The sequence below is a fragment of the Theropithecus gelada genome, chromosome 5 (genome assembly GCF_003255815.1).
Source record: "Theropithecus gelada isolate Dixy chromosome 5, Tgel_1.0, whole genome shotgun sequence".
NCBI classification, from domain to species: Eukaryota; Metazoa; Chordata; class Mammalia; order Primates; family Cercopithecidae; genus Theropithecus; species Theropithecus gelada.
In genome coordinates, this window is record NC_037672.1 from 21,602,247 (window position 1) to 21,623,404 (window position 21,158).

A 21,158-nucleotide genomic window follows, 5' to 3' on the forward strand; every position below is an offset into this window, starting at 1 on the left:
TAATGAGAGTCATTTGACTGTCTTCATGGACATTTGCACAGTTTTGCGTTTCCATTGTTAGTTATAAAAGGTCAATGCATGGAAAATTAAGTTAATAGGGTGAGTGCAATTTGATGAAAACTAGTTTTGGGATTGTAGCTTACAGAAGATAGAGGGTAATGTACCTGATTTTATGAGCTTTCTTTTTTTAAAACATCTGTTTGGAATAACATTTCTGTTCTCTTTTTCTAGGATACATATAATAACCCTGTAATTTATATCACTGAGAATGGGTTTCCCCAGAGTGACCCAGCGCCTCTTGATGACACTCAACGCTGGGAGCATTTCAGACAGACATTTCAGGAACTGTTCAAAGGTACCGTTTGAAATGATGAGAGATCAATTGTGCAAACTTAATATAATTTTCCCATTTGCTTATTTGCATTCAGCAAAGACCAATAATTTTTGAAAGGTGAAATCCATGTAAATCAATGTAAAGCCATATAATTAGGCTTTACATTAGGGGGGAAAAGTAGGAAAGAGGAAGTGGAGGATTTTGGCCTAGCTACAACCTCCTGAAATTGAATCAAGTAAAAAGTGACTGTCTTCAGCATTTTGTGACTCCCGGGTGAAGGTGACAAGAACAGAAGGAGTGGTGGCTGTTGGGAGAGAACATCAGTTATTACAAAAAAGATTAGCACTGATCAACTATAACATGCTTATTTGCATATTTTAATATCCCAACTACCAAAAAAAATGAAATGACAGGATTTTTAAAGAACCCAAATTAAGCATCTGTGCAATAATCTTAAAAATGGCACAAGTCCTCCATCAATGTGTGTTGCATTTAAGCTGTAAGCAAGCAGCCCAGTTAGACACATTTTTATTGTCGTATGGAAAATGTGAGTTGTGTTTTAAGATAATGTTGTTATTTTAGTACCTCTTTTCCCTCCATGGAATTCCTTACATATGAATTCTTATCACATTTGAAAACAGTCATGAAGGAATAATCTTTAATTGGTAACACTGATTTCTAGGCCAGTTAGCACCTCTCTCCCATTATTTGTTGCTTCCTCCTCTTTTTTTGAGATGGAGTTTCGCTCTGTCACCCAGGCTGGAGTGCAGTGGTGCTATCTCCGCTCACTGCAAGCTCTGCCTCCCGGGTTCAAGCCATTCTTCTGCCTCAGCCTCCTGAGTAGCTAGGACTACAGGCTTCCACCACCATGCCAGGCTAATTTTTTGTATTTTAACTAGAGATGGGATTTCACCGTGTTAGCCAGGATGGTCTTGATCTCCTGACTTTGTGATCCACCAGCCTCGGCCTCCCAAAGTGCTGGGATTATGGACATGAGCCACCGTGTCCAGCCAATTCCTCCTTCTTAAAAAGGAATCATGTCATAGCAACAAAATCCAATGTAAAATGAAACTCTAAATTTCCTTTTTTTAAAAAAACCATGCTAGCCACACTTAATTTTTCTCATTCTGTTTGAGAGGTTCCAACATTATTCTTTCTAAAATTATTCAGTATTACACTGGTAATAACCAGAAGGAATTCTGGAAAGTGACACAAAGTGGTCTTTTTCCAAAACTTGAAATTTATTGACTGGATCCTTCACTCAGGCCTGGAGTTTATTGGCAGAGAGCAATTGGATTCTTGCAATTTGACCCAAGTGAAGAAATTATTTTGTATTACACACAAAATAGATTCTTCCGGGTAGGAGTTCATCTTCTGATAAGATAGGGAAATCTCTAGTTTTCTGAGATTCCTCTCCACTTCTCCCTGTAGATGGGTCCTATTCATAGTTTGTCTATTGATATTCCCAGGCTTTATCCTGAAGAACAAATAGGCTAGTTACTATGATTTATGGATGGCTACAGGGAACACAAATGACTTGCCTAAAATTGCTCTGTGTATTTTTGGGAAAAGAGAGATAAAGAGAAATTGCTTTTTTTTTTTTTCCTCCATTCCCAGCCTGGTACTCTGTTCAGCGCTAATCATATAGACGCATTTCATTGTTTTTTCAAATAGTTTCAAGTGCTTTACACCATCCTTTAGATCTTTAATGCTAAACACTTAATGATTGACCCCAAACTAAGGTGATTTAAGGATAGAAAAGTAACAGAAGGTAAGAGTGCAAAATGAGAAAAGATTTGGGTTTCTAAGAGACAGGAGAGAATAGGGTTAGGACAAAAAAATAAGTGTTTCAATTTGTTGAACTTCTAATTTGTCTTCAGATTACTTGATGAGAAGTTTATTAGGCATATAAAACATTTACTGTCTACAGCATCTGTGTTCTCTTTTGAATCTTAACAGTAGGTTAGCTATATTCACTGTAATAGACACATACTATTTTTGTTTTGTCTTCTTAAAAACGTGTAGACTGTTTAAATGTGTAGAAATGTATATATTGAGAAGAAAAACATATGCATAAATGTATTTATTCTGGTCTGGGTATAGTGGTGTGATAACTTTTTTTTTTTTTGAAACGGAATCTCACTCTGTCACCCAGGCTGGAGTGCAGTGGCGCAATCTTGGCTCACTGAAAGCTCCGCCTCCCGGGTTCACGCCATTCTCCTGCTTCAGTCTCCTGAGTAGCTGGGACTACAGGTGCCTACTACCATGCCTGGCTAATTTTTTTGTATTTTTAGTAGAGACGGGGCTTCATCATAGCCAGGCTGGTCTTGATCTCCTGACCTCATGATCTACCCGCCTCAGCCTCCCAAAGTGCTGGGATGACAGGTGTGTGCCACCACGCCAGGCCCTGGTGTGGTAACTTTTTTATGAATTCTCATAGTGGACACCAATTATTTCTGCTGTGGTGCAAGTCTCTTTCCCCTTTCTTCTATAAAATATTCACCTCCCCATCTACTTGCTTACCACAGGGACATCCATGCAAGTGGAATACAATCCTCCTCCTTGAGCAGATAATTGACTGGTCCAAAGTAGGCACAGGACGTGAGCTGGGACAATTTCTGTTCTTCCCTGGGACTTAGAATGTGGACCAATTAGTTTCTTAATCTCTTGGACTGGGTTGGGTGGGTGTAGCTTCGTGAGCCACCGGTGGCTCGGTTCTACCCTGTAAGCTTAGGCACAGTGAGAAGGGAAGATGTCCATGCATTAAAGGAAGGAAAAGTAAACATGAAGAACTTCCAGACAGCATTGGAGCCTCTGCTTTTCATTTTTCCTGAGATCTGCCTGCATGCAAGTTCTCGAGAGAGCATTGCTTTCATCATAATAAAGTGCTCTTTGTGCTTAATCTTATTCTAATTGGGCTTCTATCTCTTGAATACAAAGAAGTTTAATTGAAACCATCATCTCGTTTCCTTCTCAAAACCTCAAATGACCTCAAAAAGTAATGAGGTCATTACTCCTACTTTATAGATGAGGAAACTGAGTTTCAAAGAGGCTACAATATTTGCTAAACATCATAAAGTCACTAAGTAGTATTTTTTGGAACAAGGCTGAAGGCATGTATATTATTACTGTTGTTAACTATTTGGTGTGAGATATAATCTGTGAGTTCAGAGCTCTCTGAGTTAAAGTGTTTATTTGTTCCCCCACACAGAAACTTTTCCTTCTGTTTGGTTACTTTGGCCTTGCGTGTATTCTTTCAAAGTGCTTCAAGCTGTCTGTGAATGAGCTGACAGGTTCTGTGACCTTGAGCAAAGCTCAGACGCCTCATATCCTAGTTCTCATCAAAAGAGCAGAGCTGAACTTGCTAATCAATTTTCGGAGACTCCTCCGAGGTAATGCTGATGATCTTGGTTGGCAAGGACTTTACTAGTAAGAAGCACCCTGTGAGCAATTAAAAATAATAACAGGCCAAGGAAGATATTCCTGGGAAGCGCTGCAGGTGAGAACTCACCAAAACCCAGGGAGTCAGATGGATGATGGTTCTGTGATTCCCGCGAACAAAGCCTTTCCTCTGACATCACACATATGGACAGGCACATAATGACACTATAGATGGATCAATGGGTCCGCTTGGAGGTCTTCCTGATCTCTTCAGGTAGATTCCCACAGCAATTAATCGAGCGTTAAAAGGTATGCTAATGTTTCTGTTTCCTTTTGGGATATGAGAAAAGAAAAAGGAAAAAAAAATGTCATTTTAGAATAAAAAGAGAGAAATCAGCTAGTGCCTTTTAAATCTTTGCATTGTTTAATTGTATGAAACACTTTTAAATAGGTTATATTTTAATTAATGTAGATGCAGATAAGAGTAAAGGATGCCCAAAACTTGAAATAACATATAACTAGATTTGCATTCTAGATCTGCAAATTATTCAATAAGGGCCTTTACCAAATCACTCAAATCCTCAGTTTGTTTATCTATAAAAATGGGGATAATGTTTTTATTTTTTTTTTTCTGGCAGGGTTGTTATATCCAGATTCCATTTCATGAGCTAATGTGTAAAATTCTCTTAGCAACTGCCTGACCCATAGTAGCCCCTTAGCCAATAGTAACAATTATTGTTATTACAAAATGTGCACTCTTAAAAACATATCTATTACCTCAAAGTTATTCTCCTTGTTATTAAAAAAATGCCATTCCAAGACTCGTTATCTTTCTATTGCCCCACAAATTACAGCAGACTATTTCCCTACATTTGCGTGTTTCTCTTCCTTTTTGAGGAACTTCTGGATTGGTCCTCTGGCTTTTTCTAGTGTGAATTGCATGGAGGAGAAAGCAGCACCCCATTCATTATTTCCCTCTGGGAGGTGACCAGATTAGGTGAAAAGTCAAATCATTGACAGTCGAAACTGCTGTCAAGCAACTGGGAATTGTTCTGCCACATGGATCTCTGTGTAAGTTTAGGATTCAATGATGTTCAAATAGTTAAAATGTTCTCGTATCATAGGAATTTTTATTATATTCATAACATTTACGCCACGCCTTGATACTCTAGAGCCAATGGGCAATTTTGGCTTCATATGGAGATGCACACAAATGGATATCTCTCTAGTCTAAATGCTTTCATGGAGATGAGGAAGGATGGGGAGCCAAGGGCCATTGCTCCAATGGCCGATACTGTCCCCATCACCTAAATTCTCTTGAAAGGGGATCTGAGCGGTGCTTAACCTGTTTCTCATACCTACCCAGCACATGTGTGCTTTTAGCCTGGCTTGTGATCCTTCTTCCACTTGGAATGCCATGCTGTTTGCTTTCTTCCTGGCCCAGTTTTGTTTGAAGCAGATGAGCATGCTTGTAGTCGGAGAAAACATGGGTTTGAGACCCTGGTTCTGCCCATTATGAGCCCAAAACCTTTGGGAAAATTCTGAAGCAGGCAACCACTTCAGTCATCTAATCTCTGAAATGGGGATAATAAGAACATTGATCTTCTAAAGAGTGGTGAAAAATGAGAAAGATAATGCCTATGATGCCTAATAAAAGTCTGGCACATTTCCTAAGGATTCTGTAAATGATGACTGATTTTTTTGGGGGGGGGATGGAGGGTGCTGTGAATTCTCTGAGGGTTGGAACTGTGTCTTTTTTTAATAATTATATCTTCAGCTCTAAGCACCGTGACTGTTATATAGCAGTGTTATACATATATTTGTTGAATTTGGTTCTCTCATGGAAAGGCTAGATAATGAATAATGAGAAATAAATGACTAAATGGTTGGGAGGCATATTTTCTTTCCCTGAAGAAATATACCCCACACATTAAAAAAAAATGCAGCCTTCTCAAAAGTTTCTGAGCCAGTCCAACTTTCCAGGCAGATCCATGCCTGAGTTAGCACAGCGGTAGATGATTGCAGAGAAGGTTTGTTAATGACCAGCTTTCAGCTTTTAATGACAAAACCCCTCAGCAAGATGTCATCGAAGTTATTGAAGACTTCACTGAAAGTGTTGAAGCTGATACATTGTAACAAGAAGGTTATAAATCTTGCAGCTTGGATATACCACCAAGACAAGATGCTGAGCACAGAATCACCCTGCTGTTGTCTGTCAGCATTCTCCCTCCCCCTACATCTTTCCCTTCCCACGGAGAGCAGGTAAAGGAGAAATACATCTATTTCCCAAAGTAGTGCAGACCTGGCAACCACCTGCCTATGCCAATTTCAGATCACAGAGGCCCATTTAACTGGACAAAATGTGTTAAGCACCTGTGTTTTTCTAAATGTACATTAGACAAAAATCCTAAGCATTAGGGAAAGAACTCAAAGGTTAATAGGGTGACCTTTTAGAAACACCAGCCAATTAAAAATCCATTGCAAGCTCAGAATAGAGACCCAAATTCCTGAATATAGATTCTCACTCTGTATCTATTGTTTTATTGCTTCTCAAAGGACATCTTTGTCACCTTGGCCCCTAGGAAGCAGTTCATCTCATAACTCCTGTTAAATAAAACTGTATGGCTTTGAGGCCATGTGGGGTGGGATTTGGATTGACTCAGCACTGCTAGCGAGGCTGCTCCTGGCTGCACTGGATGGCTGCTAGCCTCAAGGGGCCAGGTCAGAACACAGAGGAAGAACAAGGTTCGAAGGCTGGGCATGAGAATGGCTAGTGGGTGCTAGTATAGAGTGTGCAATTTTTTAAAAAAATTTTTTAAATTGACAAAAATTGTATCTATTTATTGTGTACAGCATGTTGTTTTGAAACATGTATACAATCTAAAATGCCTAAACACATGCATTACCTCACATACTATCATTTTTACTTTTTGTGGTGGAAACACTTACCATCTACTCTTTTAGTAATTTAAAAGAATATAACACATTGTTATTAATTACAATCACCATGTTGTACAATAAATCTCTTGAATTTGTGCCTCCTATCCAACTGAAATGTTGTATCTTTTGAAACAGCATCTCGTGAATCCCCCAGACTCATAAACGAGATCATTTATGTCTACATATGCTCTGAGTGCCTTAAAATGTTAGATGTTATTCTCACCATCTACTCTTTGCTTCTATGAGATCCACTTTTTTAGATTCCATGTACAAGTGAGATCGTGTGGTATTTGTCTTTCCGTGCCTGGTTTCTTTCACTTAACATAATGTCCTATAAGTTCATCCGTGTTGTTGCAAATGACAGGATTTTATTCTTTTTAAGGTCAAATCGTAGGACCATGCTATTTTGGTTACTGTAGCCTTGTAGCATAGTTTAAAGTTGGGTCATGTGATATTTCCAGCCTCGCTCTTTTTGCTTAAGATTGCTTTGGCTACTCGGGCTCTTTTTTGGTTCCATATGAATTTTAGAATAACATTTTTCTAAATCTGTGAAAATGACACTGTATTCCCCATTTTCTTTATCCATTCATCCATTGTGGACCCTTAGGTTGATCCCGCATCCCGGCTATTGTGAATAATGGTGCAGTGAATGTGGGAATGCAGATATCTCTTTGACATACTGGTTTCATTTCCTTTGGATACATGGTAGTTTTATTTGTGGAATTTGAAAAGTCATGAAGAAAATAATTTCTTATGTTTGTGTCCCACTAGTCTCCATATGTAGACCACACTTAGACTCAGATAGCCACGGTTTACAGAGTTAACCTTAAAGAGGAATATGCCATATGCCCTTCTCATTTATTTCCACCTACTAGTTCCACCCATGGCATGCTTGTCATTTGCCCTTCCTTCTCACTTGGGAGTATGGAAGAGTAGAATGCATCGAAGTAGAAAGTCTGCAGGCTTTGGAGAGGAAAGATGAACAGAGTTCTGTGTTCTAGTGGTGTACCTTTGGGCAAGTCATCATTAGTACTCTCTAAATGTCAATTTCCTCATCTGTAAAATGGGACTAACGCTAACTGCTGTTCTGCCTAACCCAAGGTCAGTTGTGAAAATAAAATGATATCATTTATATCTGCATATGCTCTGAACACCTTAGACTATTAGATGTTATTCTCATATTTGATATACGTACTTTATGCTTCTGCTTATAAGGACATCCATCACTCCGGTCAAAATACATTATCTGGACCTCAACATTCTCCACTGCCAAGGAAAGGGGTTGGTGCTCATTATTTGGGTCTTTTCAAAATCTAGATTCTCAGATTTTATGAATTTATTTTCCTACACATTTCTCAGCTGCTGTAACAGTGCAATCAATTTAAATATTTTTAGAGAACATGTACTATGACCTAGTGATTAATAAGTGCATAATAAAGTCCAGAATAACCCACACACACTGAAATATCTATCTATCTATCTATCTATCTATCTATCTATCTATCTATCTATCTATCTATCTATCTATCTATCTATCTATCTGTCTGTCTGTCTATCTGTCTATCTATCTACCTACCTATCTATCTTTGTAAGTTTATGTAAGTTTTTTGATGAGCTATTTCACCACACTTGTCTGGTGAGGCACAGATTGATGTGATAAGAAACCTAAACCATTTATCAGGCACATTCTCTTAGAAACATAGAACCTGGCATACCTGCTTCACAAGAACAGGTTTCATGGAATTGCCCATGTGAGAAGCAGCTCGATCACACATCAGAGACTCTTCCCTTGTGCTTTTTAACTGGAAACCATTATCTTCTCTGTCTGTACTATTCCAGTATCTATGCTGTGCCCCAACTGATGGACATCGCTTTGGGCTTTTTAACTCAGTTTCAACTACTCTGAAGTGATAATTACTTAAGGTCTCCCACCATGTCAGGTCCAGTGAATTTTAAGAATACTGTAAAGCCTTAAAAAAAAAATCCGATGATTTCAAACTAACCTTTCTTTTTTTTTTTTTCATGAAAATGTACAGTGTAACAGTAAGCAGAAGCTCAGTTTTTGTTTTCATAACTGTGAAAAAGACGAATAAGGAAAACAATTGAAGTGTAATTTATCTGAAAAAAATTAGCCTTTCCAATATGAAGAGTTGACTGAATGGAAACTAGAAAAAGGGGAAGGGGGAGAAGAGAAAGAATTCAATAATGATTTATATTATTTATTGATTTATCTATTCTTTTCTGTTCCCTAGATAGCTTCAGGGAGGATTCAATAATGATTTTTAAAAATTGTCCCAGGAGAGAGCCATGTTGGAATATTCAAGTGATCAGAGGGATACTGGAATTGAAGCAAGGTGAATTTCTCAGGTTTCCTCCAGAGTGTAGATGAAGTGGTCCTCAAGCATCTGTCTACATTAGCTCTTATTCCCTGATCTCCAGAATAACCTGATTACTATATGCTTCTTAGTCATCTTGGGAGTGAAAAAGCACTGCCTTTGAATAAAGCCAGTAGAGTTCAATTTTAGTGTGATTCACAGGCATTGCCTGGATAACTGTGTTAAGGATTCTATTGGATAGCTATGGGCTCATGGAAAGAATCCAAAGAAGTAGATGGTCAAGTGCTATCTATTTCTGCTCAGGAAACCTAACATGAGTTTTCCCATGCTTGGAAAGAGATATTCCTCATTATAAATTAATACGTTGACATTAGGTTTTGTAAATAAAAATCTTGTTCATTAGTAGGGATTAGCTCTGGGTGCAGTGAAAAAAAGAATGAAATTGTGGATTTGCAGTGCTGATTATCAGACCTTAGGTAATGCTGATCTCACCAGTTCTATAACCTTCCTCTCTGTAGTCTTCTCCTCTTACCTTTTTAGAGCTTCAATGTTGCTTATATTGGTCAGTTGCTCTACAGTGATATAAATACTGTTTCTGCCAACTTTCACAGACTCCTGTTTGTGTGAATTACTTGTTCACTACCTCCTATCTTATTTTTTTCAATAGTGAGCCTGATGCTATGTAGACGAAAGTCAGCAATATTGTGATTAAAAACATTAAAAATTGATGCCATGACCATTGCATGGGCTTCTAACAGCGGCGTTGTAACAAATGCTTGTTGAGTAAGACAACTGAATATATGAAACTTGAGAGATACTTTGATTCTTGAAGACAATATCCATGATAATCTTTGAAAAAAAGAAGAAGAGCATTTTCAGGAGAAAATGAAAGTTATTAAAAGGTATAAGAACTCATAGGCGGAAGAAGTGTACCTAAAGATTTTATTCACCATTTTTAAAGACAAAATTCTCACCAGAAAAAAATTTTGGAGTTTTGAGCAATATACTCAGCATTCACTAAGTGCTCAGTAAATGTTTAATAACTGGCAAGGAGATTCAGCTTAGATTAGCAGAGAAACTGAATTACTTCTGGGAATTTCAATGAAATATTAGACTTATACCACCATTGTGCTTTTTTGACTTCTAAAGAAGTGGCAGATTATTCTCTTATAAACAATTCGTATGCATTGGAATATGCATGAATGCTAATTATATCCTTTTGATATTAAAATTCCATTTGGGACAACAATAATTTAAATATATGATAGAGTTTTAAAGCTCTCGTGTACCAATTCTCTTAAGTGCTCCGTGCCTCAGTTTCTTTAATTGAAAAATAAAAGGGTTGAACTAGCTGATCTTTTGGGATACTGCCAGCCTAAGAATTTCGTGACCTTCTAGATAGTCCTTCTGCAGAAGTATGTCACGGATCACATTTTATTAGAACTCTTGATAATTTCTTAGGCTATAAAATTTAGTCTAAGGAATTATAATTAATGGTCTTTTTTATACAGAAAAAAACCTCTCTTCATTCTTCTTATCCAGCTACCTAATTTGAAATTTAACACCTTTCTTATATGGACATAAAATTAGACCTTGCTCTTCAGTGTGCTGCTTCTATTGATATTGATTCAGGTTCCAGGTAACATTTTCTTGACCTTCAATCAGAGTATTTCCTCTTCTATTCATTCACATTGAAAATGAACCTCACCTTTCTTTGCTTGAGAAAGTTTTCCCTCGGAGTTCGTAGAGTCAGAAGGGCACTTCAGACTCAAGTTTAACAAAGTTACTGTAGACAGTATAAAATCTCAGAGAGGAAACTGGATGAACCAACTCGTTTCAAAGCATTAGTATAAAATCCCCAGCTGAACAACTTCACAGCAGTTACAATCACCAGCAGTAAAATCACCTTTCAAAACACGATTATGGCAAGAGGCACCGAATCTATTAAATTTTAAGATAGTTAAGTATGAGCTTTTGAACTTTGCCATAAATGCATAATTTAATTCAATTAGATAGCATAGTAATTTTAACTTTACTTATATTTAACTTGAACGCTAAACTTTTGTTTCTGGGCAAGATCCTGAATTAGAAGGAGGGATCATGTTGCAGCATTTTCAGAATTACAGTCTCATCATAAGTCTGTGCAGAGACTTCACATAGGCAAGTCTGTTTTTCTATTCTGACTTTTGAGCATAGAGCTTATTCCAATCAGTACTGCTTTTACCGCAAGTTACTGTGTAGGTAGCATTTTCTTCAATACAATGAAAATATCACCCTGGTGCTAGAGATGAAAATAGTTTCTTTTAGAAAGTAACTCTTAAGGCTTATCTGAAAAGGCTATGTGCAGAGTTTGGGGAGAGAGGCTCGTCTCACTAAATAGGGTCATCTCATCAACAGCAAAGTATTCTGTGTGTTGAGATTAGCTAATGCAACAGTATCATGGCCTGAGATTAGTTTGTGCTATCCTAAAACTTGGCCACATTTCCCCCCTTGTTTGTGAAAGTCCATTATGGGAATCACTGCCTGCTTTAAAAATAAGCGACACTATTGTGGGTGGAGGAAGAAAAGGCATTTGAACCCTGAAGAATTTTAACTGGTGCTAGTGAGTGAAGGTGAACTAGAAGCCATTGATGTTTCAGGTGAAAACATTAATGAGTGGGGTCTAAACAATAGATAATAGGAATAGGGTAGGAGGAGGAATGTTTAACATTTGCTGATGAAATAACCTTTTTTACTCTCCTGGCAACAAGTAGAATTCATTTCTTTAATGTTTAGACACAACCCAAAGTCTTAAATAATTTTAAATGACCATATTCTTTTATGAGTAATAGTCAAGTCAAATATGTTTCATAGTTGAAAATGAGCAGAATAATAAAAAATTAGATCAGCACATAAAATATGAGTAAATGAGTCTATTTTAAGTGTATACATTTATTAGTAGATCATTTTTATGTGGTTGAGGCTCTGTGGGTGTAGTCCCTTAAAACATTTTTTTTCGCAGAGATGTTCAGGATATGTTCTTGATACTCCGAATGAGCAGTTGGCCTTAAAAAAAAAAAAAAAAAAAAGAAGCTTCAAAAATATTTCATGCCCAAAGTTTACTGCCCTCATGAATAGACGGTAACAATGTCAAGAATGGTTCAGAAAAAAATCCCTTAGCACTCCTACAAAAACAAATAGCTTGACCCATTGATTGTGTACAAGTTTTGTATAGTCAGGCAGAGAACTTTATGAATACTCTTATGCCACAAGGGTTTGCTTGTTTGACATAGTGAAAGAGCATATTCTTTGATTGATTGATTGATTGATTGATTTAGATAGATTCAGCAGGGTACATGTGCAGGATGTACATGGATATATTGTATAATGGCAAGGTTTGGGCTTCTTGTGTACCCGTCACCCAAACAGTGAACATTATACCCAATAGGTAATTTTCAACCTTCATCCATCCTCCAACTCTCCCCACTTTTGGACTGTCTAATGTCTATTCAATTTCCTTCTGTACGTTCATGTGTACCATTGTTTAGTTTCCACTTATAAGTAAAGACATACAACATTTAATTTTCTGTTTCAGAGTGATTTCTCTTAGGATAATGGCCTTCAGCATCATCTCTGTTGCTGCAAAAGACATGACTTCACAAAGAGTGTATTCTTTAAAGACAGATCCATGTTCAAAATCTGGCTCTGATACTCTTTCACGTTGTGAACCTTTGGCAAGTTATTCTGTCTCTATGAATATCAGTTCATCATCTCTGAAAATGTATTTTTGGTGCAGATTAATGGCGTACTTCATATCCTAGAGAAATGCCTACCACATAAATCCTCCAAATGATAACTATTGCAGTGAATTCTTTGTTACCAGCATCCAGTAAGCAGGATTTTGGAAAAACTGTGACTTTCTGCACAGTCATCAAGCACTGATAATTTATGCTTCTCTTGATGACCCCAGAATGCATTCTGAATAATTAGAGAAAGATTAAATTATAATCAGTTTAGTTTCAGTGTTAAGTGTATTTTAATTTATTCTCATTCTTTAAAAATTTGTAATCCTTCTGCATGTGGCAACAATTAACAAAAAACATTTGATTAGCTGGGGCACCACATTCCCTGACTATCAAGCTAATAAAGAGTTTTTGCAGGTTGTTGGAACTCAAACTTTTCCCTGTGCATAAACTGGGCATTTGCTGGGTAGAGTCTGTTCATACCGGTCTTCTATCCTTTCTCAGAGCCAGTGTGTCGACTGTTGGATATCTTAGATTTAATCTGTATGTATCCTTGAACAACAGTCTTAGAACTTATACCAGGCCCTTTTTGTGTATTACTTTGACACAGCATCCTAGTCCTGGCCATCACTTCTGATTTGGTGCAGATGAGGACCTAAGTCTTCTACCTTTGAGGTTGTCTGTTCTTTTCCTATGGATTTCTAGAGATGAACACCTCAGCGGACTTTAGTAATCCATCTATCTTGGTGTTTCATCAACCTCTACTCTTACCCAGTCATGTTTTGGACTTGTTCTCACTAGGCTTTTTAGGCTATATAACCTTCCTGATGAAAACTTCACTATGCATTTTATCATTTTTGTGGTTCTTTGAACTTTCCACTTTTTTTCCCCTTTGTCTTTTCCCCCCAACACACCAATGTTATATGTTGCTGTAAAAAGTGCCTTAACACTTGATTTGTGTTAAAGGACATCTCTTCAAAAATTCATTCATATTATTGTTCCTTTGTGATCTTGATTATGGTACATTTTCAGGCAAGCAGATTGATTTTTGTCATTTGATGGATCAACATAGGACATAGGATTCATCAGTTCCTTTTCGTCTCCCTTATTCTGCCTTCCTTTAAATATCTGCCCTACCCCAAAGTCCCTCTTTGCAACCTGACACACTCTTTTTCATAGTGTCCTTCACATCCCAGCTGACATCCCCAATACTTACTCAGTGAACAAAGTAAGGCAGAGACTGCTTGTTTCCCTTAGAGGGAGAGTGAGGCCAAGGGGAAAAACGGCTGATAAAGAAATAATTTTGCACACCAAGCCCAGGCCTGGTGTGAAGGGAAGATTGATTAGGATTCTCCTGTCAAAATGTAGAAGCCTTCTTTGGTCATGTGTGGGTGGGTGTCCGTTGAGAACTGGAAGCCTGGGTGCCTAGCTGGGAAGCAACAATTGGCATTCTACTCTAATTCTGTGATTTCTCTGATATGGAGCTCACTGGGTAGCTGCAGTTCGGTTGGTCAGGCAGGTTGCCTGCTACTGCTACTGTGTATAATTTCTCCCCAAAGTGATATTTCTCATTATATAGACATATATTAAAAGTCAGCAACTCAATGATAAAGCAGTCCCTGTTCCTCAAGCTGTGGTACACCTCTATTTGGCTACTGCAAATACGTTTAATATTTGGCAAACCATATGTATATTATTGGGCTATTTTGAATTTTCTGGGAACTATGATTTTGAGCTTTGCTGTGTTTGAATGGTCAATTGCAATGCTTTGTTGAATAGACTTCTTTAAAAAATGTGACATTTTCATAAATACAGCATAAGATAACCTAATAGAACAAATGAATTTATGTTAATAGAAAGGGTGAAAATTTCAGAACACTCACAAAATTGAGGTTAAAGTATTTACACTATCTTTCTGTATGGATACATTGTTGGTCACAGGGATGCCATATTAGGCTGGGCGTGGTGTCTCATGCCTGTAATCCCAGCACTCTGGGAGGCTGAGGGGGCTGCCGGGGGCGGCTGGGAGTTGGATCGCTTTAGGGCGGGAGATTGAGACCAGCCTAGCCAACATGGTGAAACCCTGTCTCTACTAAAAATACAAAAAATTTCCCAGGCGTGGTGGTACGCACCAGTAATCCCAGCTGATTGGGAGGTTGAGGCATGAGAATTGCTTAAATCTGGGAGGCAGAGGTGACAGTGAGCTGAGATCACACAACTCCCTTCCAGTCCGGGCAACAGAGTGAGACTCTGCCTCAAAAAAAAAAAAAAAAAAAAAAAAGGAAAAAATGCCATATTAATAACTTGTGCTGCAAAGAAGGAAACAACAGACAATGGGGTCTACTTGAGAAGAGAGTGGAGAATGAGGGAGAGGAGCAGAAAAGATAACTATTAGGTACTGTGGTTAACACCTGGGTGATGTAATAACATGTACAGCACACCTCCGTGACTTGTATTGTTGATGTAACAAACCTTCACACATACCCCAAACCTAAAATAAAAATTGAAAAAAGAGAAAACCATTTCCATGGGATTCCAAATAAACTAGCTCATGGAGTATGGACAAAAAATATGTGTTGGATGGTAGCTGAAGGCCATTTATATACCATATTCTTTAAATTTTGACATTTCGTGTGCTGGATTCTCATGAATTTTTGTAACAACATTCACTCTAAATAATTTAGTGCTTTCTTTTATTTAAGGGGTATTTTATTTTGTTAAGAAAGTGTTCTTTTTGTATTTCTATTTAAAAATTTTTTTTGGTTAACACAAACACAGTAGTTTCCCCTTAACCATAGTTTCACTTTCTGTGGTTTCAGTTACCTGAGGTCAACCGCCATGCAAAAATAATCAGTGGAAAATTCCAGAAATAAGCAATTCATAAGTTTTAAATTGTTCACCATCTTGAGTAGCTTGATGAAATCTCACACAGTCCCCCTCCCTCCTCCCGGGACATGAATCCTCCTTCTATCCAGCATATCCATGTTGTCAACGCTACCTCCCCATGAGTCACTTAGGAGTCACCTGGGTTATCAGATCCGCTGTTGCAGTATCACAGTGCTTGTGTTGAAGTAACCCTTATTTTACTTAATAATGGCCCCAGATTGCAAGTGTAGTGATGCTGGCAATTTGGATATTCCAAAGAAAAGCATAAAGTCCTTCCTTTAAGGGAAAAAGTGAAAGTTCTCAAATTAGTAAGGAAAGAAAAAAAATTGTATGCTGACATTGCTCAGATCTACGGTAAGAATGAATCTTCTATCTGTGAAATTGTGAAGAAGGGAAAAGAAATTCATTCATAGTGTATATACATTTCGGTACTATCCGTGGTTTTAGGCATTCACTGGGGGTCTTGGAACGTATCCCCTGTGGCTAAGGGGAACTACTGTACTGGAAAATCTTTGTGGTTCACAATAATTGTAGGGATGACAATTAAGAAATGTCAGTTTAAATTGTTGAGAGGTATTAATTTTTGTGAATTATTGAAGATGGACCATTTTATTAATTCAGGTTCTTGATAAAAAGAAATACCAGCTCATAAATCAGTGGTAGGGAGGGAGGTGGGAGAATGTAAATATCCTAACCGTAGTTGTTGACATAAAGCTTGAACACTGGCTTGTAGCTTCCTGGCATTCAGGTCAAAAGGAATTCACCATTGGTTTTCAACCTGTGCTCTCTGGAGCTTTCTGATCTACGGAGACATCTTTGGGGACTCAGTTAGATACACAGAGGGAGGGAGGAAAAGCAGAGCTCCAGGCACTTCTGCTTTTATTGGTTGTGTATATTAGGGATCCATAAAAATTTTTATTTGAAAGGAAGACTCTGGTGCTAAAAAAAAAGAAAAATTGGAAAACCACTGAATAATAGGGATCTCATTATCAGAGGGGAAGAAGCATAGTAGCTCCTTTGGGGAAATAAAGCACAACTTTCTTTCTCTTTCACTTAAAAAATGAGTTATTTCAAACATACAGAAAAATACAGGTACCCATATAACTATGGCCCAGATTTAACAAATGCTAATATCTTGTCATACACATTATACATAAAAAGGGAAATTAAATATTATTGGCCCAGGGGAAGTCCCTTTATATCTTTCCTGTATCTCCTTTCTGTCTTCCTTCACTTGAGCTAACTCTGATCTTGAAGTGTGTGCACTACACATTTTGCTACAAATTTATACATCCATGGCCTATCTGTATAATGCTTTGTGCATTTTACTATTTACATAAATGGTGTCACACTATACATATATATATTTTCAACATTATGTTCCTTGAGATTTATTCATGTTGATCCTTTTAGCTCTGATTCATTCTTTTTAGTGGATCTATAGCATTCTGATGTGTGAAGAGACCACATTCATTTATCCCCTCTTCTGTTGATGGACGTATGGGGGTCTTTCCTTTATTTTTCATTTTTATAAACAGTGCTGCAGTGAATATCCTTGAGTGGCTCATAGGCTGAAAATGCATTTCTTACATGGGAGTTTGTAGGGAGCCCTACTGCTAGCCCACATGATATCTCTGTACCATTAGAATGAAGGTTTCCTTCCTCAAAAATGTTACTTTTTAAGAAAATGGTTGCAAAGACTATACAAATCTACAATGACTTTATATTAACAGTATTCTTTAAAGTTTTGATATTAAAAAAGAGCAATAGTTCTATATGTAGGGGATGCTACCATAGAAACCTGTAAGAGTTTGGGCGAACTAGTATGTTTAACAGGTTAGAGGCTAATCTAAATAAAAGACTGTGGTTAGCCTATATAAGAGGTTTTTCTAGCTAAATGCAGGGGCTGGGGAAATTGTTTTCTTCAGAAACGGTATGTTGCAAGTAAAGAACGCAAGGAAAGTGTGTAAGGCTTTTGATTTTTTCCAGGTTACAAGGCCAATGGCAGGCCCAAAGCGATGTTGTAAGAGAGACCTTATCCATCAGTTTTCCCTTTTCCAGAATACAGCCCTCAAGACTGTCCATGTAGACATGTATACAGCGCAGGCTTCTACCAGGCTCCATCTGCTAACACAACGAAGGCAAGTTTCCTAGGGAAGACAAATAAGCCCTTACTCTGGGAAGGAAAGTTTGAATTGTGTCCAGAGGAGGTAGTGAGCCTCCCAGGAAGACTGATGCTCTAAGTCCCAATACACTGAAATAAGTTCGTGTTCATCCAAGTTCCATTGGTCCTCACTAGATGGCTTTGCCTGGGGAGGGAAACAGCCCCACAGCAGGCAATGCAAAGTCTTCTCCACTCTTTATGAATGTTAGTAGAGGAAAAATTCTTTCCTGCTTTGGAAACTTACTTTAGAAATTAAATTTGGAAGTACTCAAGAGTAGAAGCCTGGTGGAAATTGTTGGATATTCTTCCTAGAAGCAATTATATACATTGTGGTCATTAAAAATTTGCCTAAATGAAGATGTGGTAACATCACTCTCTGTTTATATGTGTAATACTATCTTCCATCCTGGGAATCATTGGGCATTAATATTAATATTCACAATCTAAATTATACCCAGAAGACAGGATCTAGGATGATTGTGTGTATGGAGAAGCCTATTAACTTCTGTTAATTCGTTTAAGAACTATCAGGTAGAAGACTAAAAAAATCCGTTTTATGTTGTTGTCGAGGGCGGAACTCATGCCAGTGGGGGACCATTACACGAAGACAGGTTTTAGTTCAGCATTAAGACAGAACTTTCCCACAATTAGAGTGGCCGAGTAAGAGAATGAGTGTCCTCAGGAGATCATTAGAGGCCTGTCAATAGATGGCAGGAAAGCAGACGCCAGATTCCCATCTGCCGAAGATGCTGTTGGGAGGATGTCTGCTCCCCCATGTGGGAGGGTCATTCCACAAGTGCGTGTAATCACCTGCTATTTATTAAGTACCTACCGTGCACTTGCATTCACTGGGGATAGGGAATGTTGCAGGCACAGCTGCTGTCTGGATGTGATCATCTTCCAATCCTAAATTCTGTGAATCCCAGGGAGTTTTAGCCGGGGCCCTGATGACATTTTCACAAATTCCACATTAGAGCGGTCTGAAGTAATGAGGTCTCACAATGCGGCTAGCCGAGTGGTAATGCTTAACCTTAATCCCAGCAGGAAGGATATGGCGCAGAACACCACTTCTTAGCTAAAACCTGCTTTTGTCCCTGGATTTCGGCTTTGGCCTGGCTTTTGTGACATGAAAGATCTCAGCATATTAAAGTTAGTTTCTTTTCTCTGGTTCACTTCTCTTCTGGTCTTGAAAGTTAATCTAACTTCTGAGCTCCAGATGATGTGTGTCAGCTTTACTTAGTCAAACTCTGTTAAGATAAACATTTTTGCATTGGAATTGAATCTCTGTAATTTCCATTCATGACAAAAGCATGAATTACAAAGTGGAGACTTTATGGAATTATAACTAAATACACTTAATTCTTTAAAGTCAAATCTGCCTCAATCACAAAATGTTTGACTTGGAAACCTCCTTTCGTCTAGTAGAGAATATAAATAAATAAATAAATAAATGGAACAGTCTTGAGATTAGATCTGGATATTATATTATGAACCTAACATTTTGGTCTGAATTCTCCGGCCTATGCTGAAGACACGACCTTGGCTGCCTCATAGATATGGCCTCTCTGTCTTTGACACACTTTAGAAACAAGTGTGTTAGAGTCTCATTAATGCACATAATGGCTCCCACAGTTCGCTGATGCACATGCTACCACAGTGGCCTGAAGAGTTAAGGTGTCCACTCCTTAGGCTACTTAACATAACATTGAGGCCACTTTGACCCAGAGTGGACTAAAATCCCAGATATTCCATATTTGCTTTCATCAATATATTCATAAATGTACAAAATCCTTGAGTGGTCTTTTAAACTATTCCTTTGTTATATAGTCTGGGTCGCTAGCTATTTCTTCTATTGGCTGAAGTTTCTTTGTGTGCGTCAACTTTTCGTTTATGGACCCTGAGATTAATCCGGTTTAAAATTACGCTCTTCAAATGTGGTTCAGATAATTCTGTTCTGAGGAAGAATCGGTACAGAGGGAGTCTTCCATGAAAACAACTTTCCCAAGCCATTGCTCTGGAGTTGCTAAGGGTGATCAGCCAGCAAAGCCCAAAGTGTTCATTTAGTATGACGCGCAAGTATTTTAAAAGGATCTTAGCTGGAAAAGCAATATAGTTGGCAAATTAAAAATATTAGAATGAAAGTTTGCACCTTCTGACTAGGGAGAAAACAGTGCCCTTACATTGTTCCTTTTTCTGTTGTGTTTTCTGCTCTGTGCACAGTAAAGATCTGTGGCACTGCTTCTTTTTTAAAAAAATTTATTTTACTTTAAGTTCTGGGATACATGTGCAGAATGTGCAGGTTTCTTACATAGGGTATACATGTGCCATGGTGGTTTGCTGCACCCATCAACCTGTCATCTAGGTTACAAGCCCTATATGCTTTAGGTGTTTGTCCTAATGCTCTCCATCCCCTTGTCCCCACCCTCCGACAGGCCCTGGTGTCTGATGTTCCCCTCCCTGTGTCCATGTGTTCTCATTGTTCACCTCCCACTTATGAGTGAGAATATGTGGTGTTGGTTTGCTGTTCCCATGTTAGTTAGTTTGTTGAGGATGATGGTTTCCAGCTTCATCCATGTCCCCACAAAGGATGTGAACTCGTTCTTTGTTATGGCTGTATTGTATTCCATGATGTATATGTGACACATTTTCTTTATCCAGTCTATCATTAATGGGCATTTGGGTTGACTCCAAGTCTTTGTTCTTGTAAATAGTGCTGCAATAAATGTATGTGTGCATGTGTCTTTGTAGTAGAATGATTTATAATCCTTTGGGTATATACCCAGTAATGGGATCACCAGGTCAAATGGTATTTTTGTTCTAGATCCTTGAGGAATCGCCACACTGTTTCCACAATGGTTGAACAAATTTACATTCCCATGAACAGTGTAAAAGCATTCCTATTTCTCGACATCCTCTCCAGCGTCTGTTGTTTCCTGACTTTTTAATGATCACCGTTCTAACCAGCATGAGATGGTATCTCATTGTGGAGCACTGCTTCTTAATCTTGGCTGCACATTGTCATCACCCAGAAAGATTTAAAATACGCTGTCATTTGGGTTTCCTCCCCAGCTGTACATGTAAATATCTTAATGTCTGGGGTGCTGCCTGAGCATTAGGGATTTTACAAGTTCTATGGGAGATTCTAATATACAGATAATGCAAATAATCATTGAATTGAGGGCTTTGATCTTCTAATATTAAAAAGAAATCTGAAAACTTGTGTGTTATTATTTGTAGAGCATCATTTGCATGGAACCTAGACTGCCTGGGAATGTAAGAGCTGAAAAAGGCTCAGTTTTTAAGAGATACTTCACTTGGTGTTTTCACTTATGTTGGGCCATTGTGAGATGGTAGATAACTTTTCTGAAAAAGACTTCAGCAAGAGTTTGTTACAG

At 38.1% G+C, this 21,158-nt stretch overlaps 1 protein-coding gene across 2 annotated transcripts in view; it reads left to right on the plus strand.

The window, feature by feature from the left end:
• LOC112624661 (cytosolic beta-glucosidase) overlaps window positions 1-21,158 on the plus strand; it is a 127,199-nt gene that overhangs the window by 56,373 nt on the left and 49,668 nt on the right. Inside the window, exon 4 of one of the 2 annotated variants that reach the window (XM_025385498.1) lies at window positions 232-355. The exons of the other annotated variant lie outside the window; for it this stretch is intronic. Coding sequence (XP_025241283.1) covers window positions 232-355 — 124 coding nt within the window. The remainder of the gene's footprint in view (window positions 1-231; window positions 356-21,158) is intronic. 2 annotated transcript variants of the gene reach the window in all.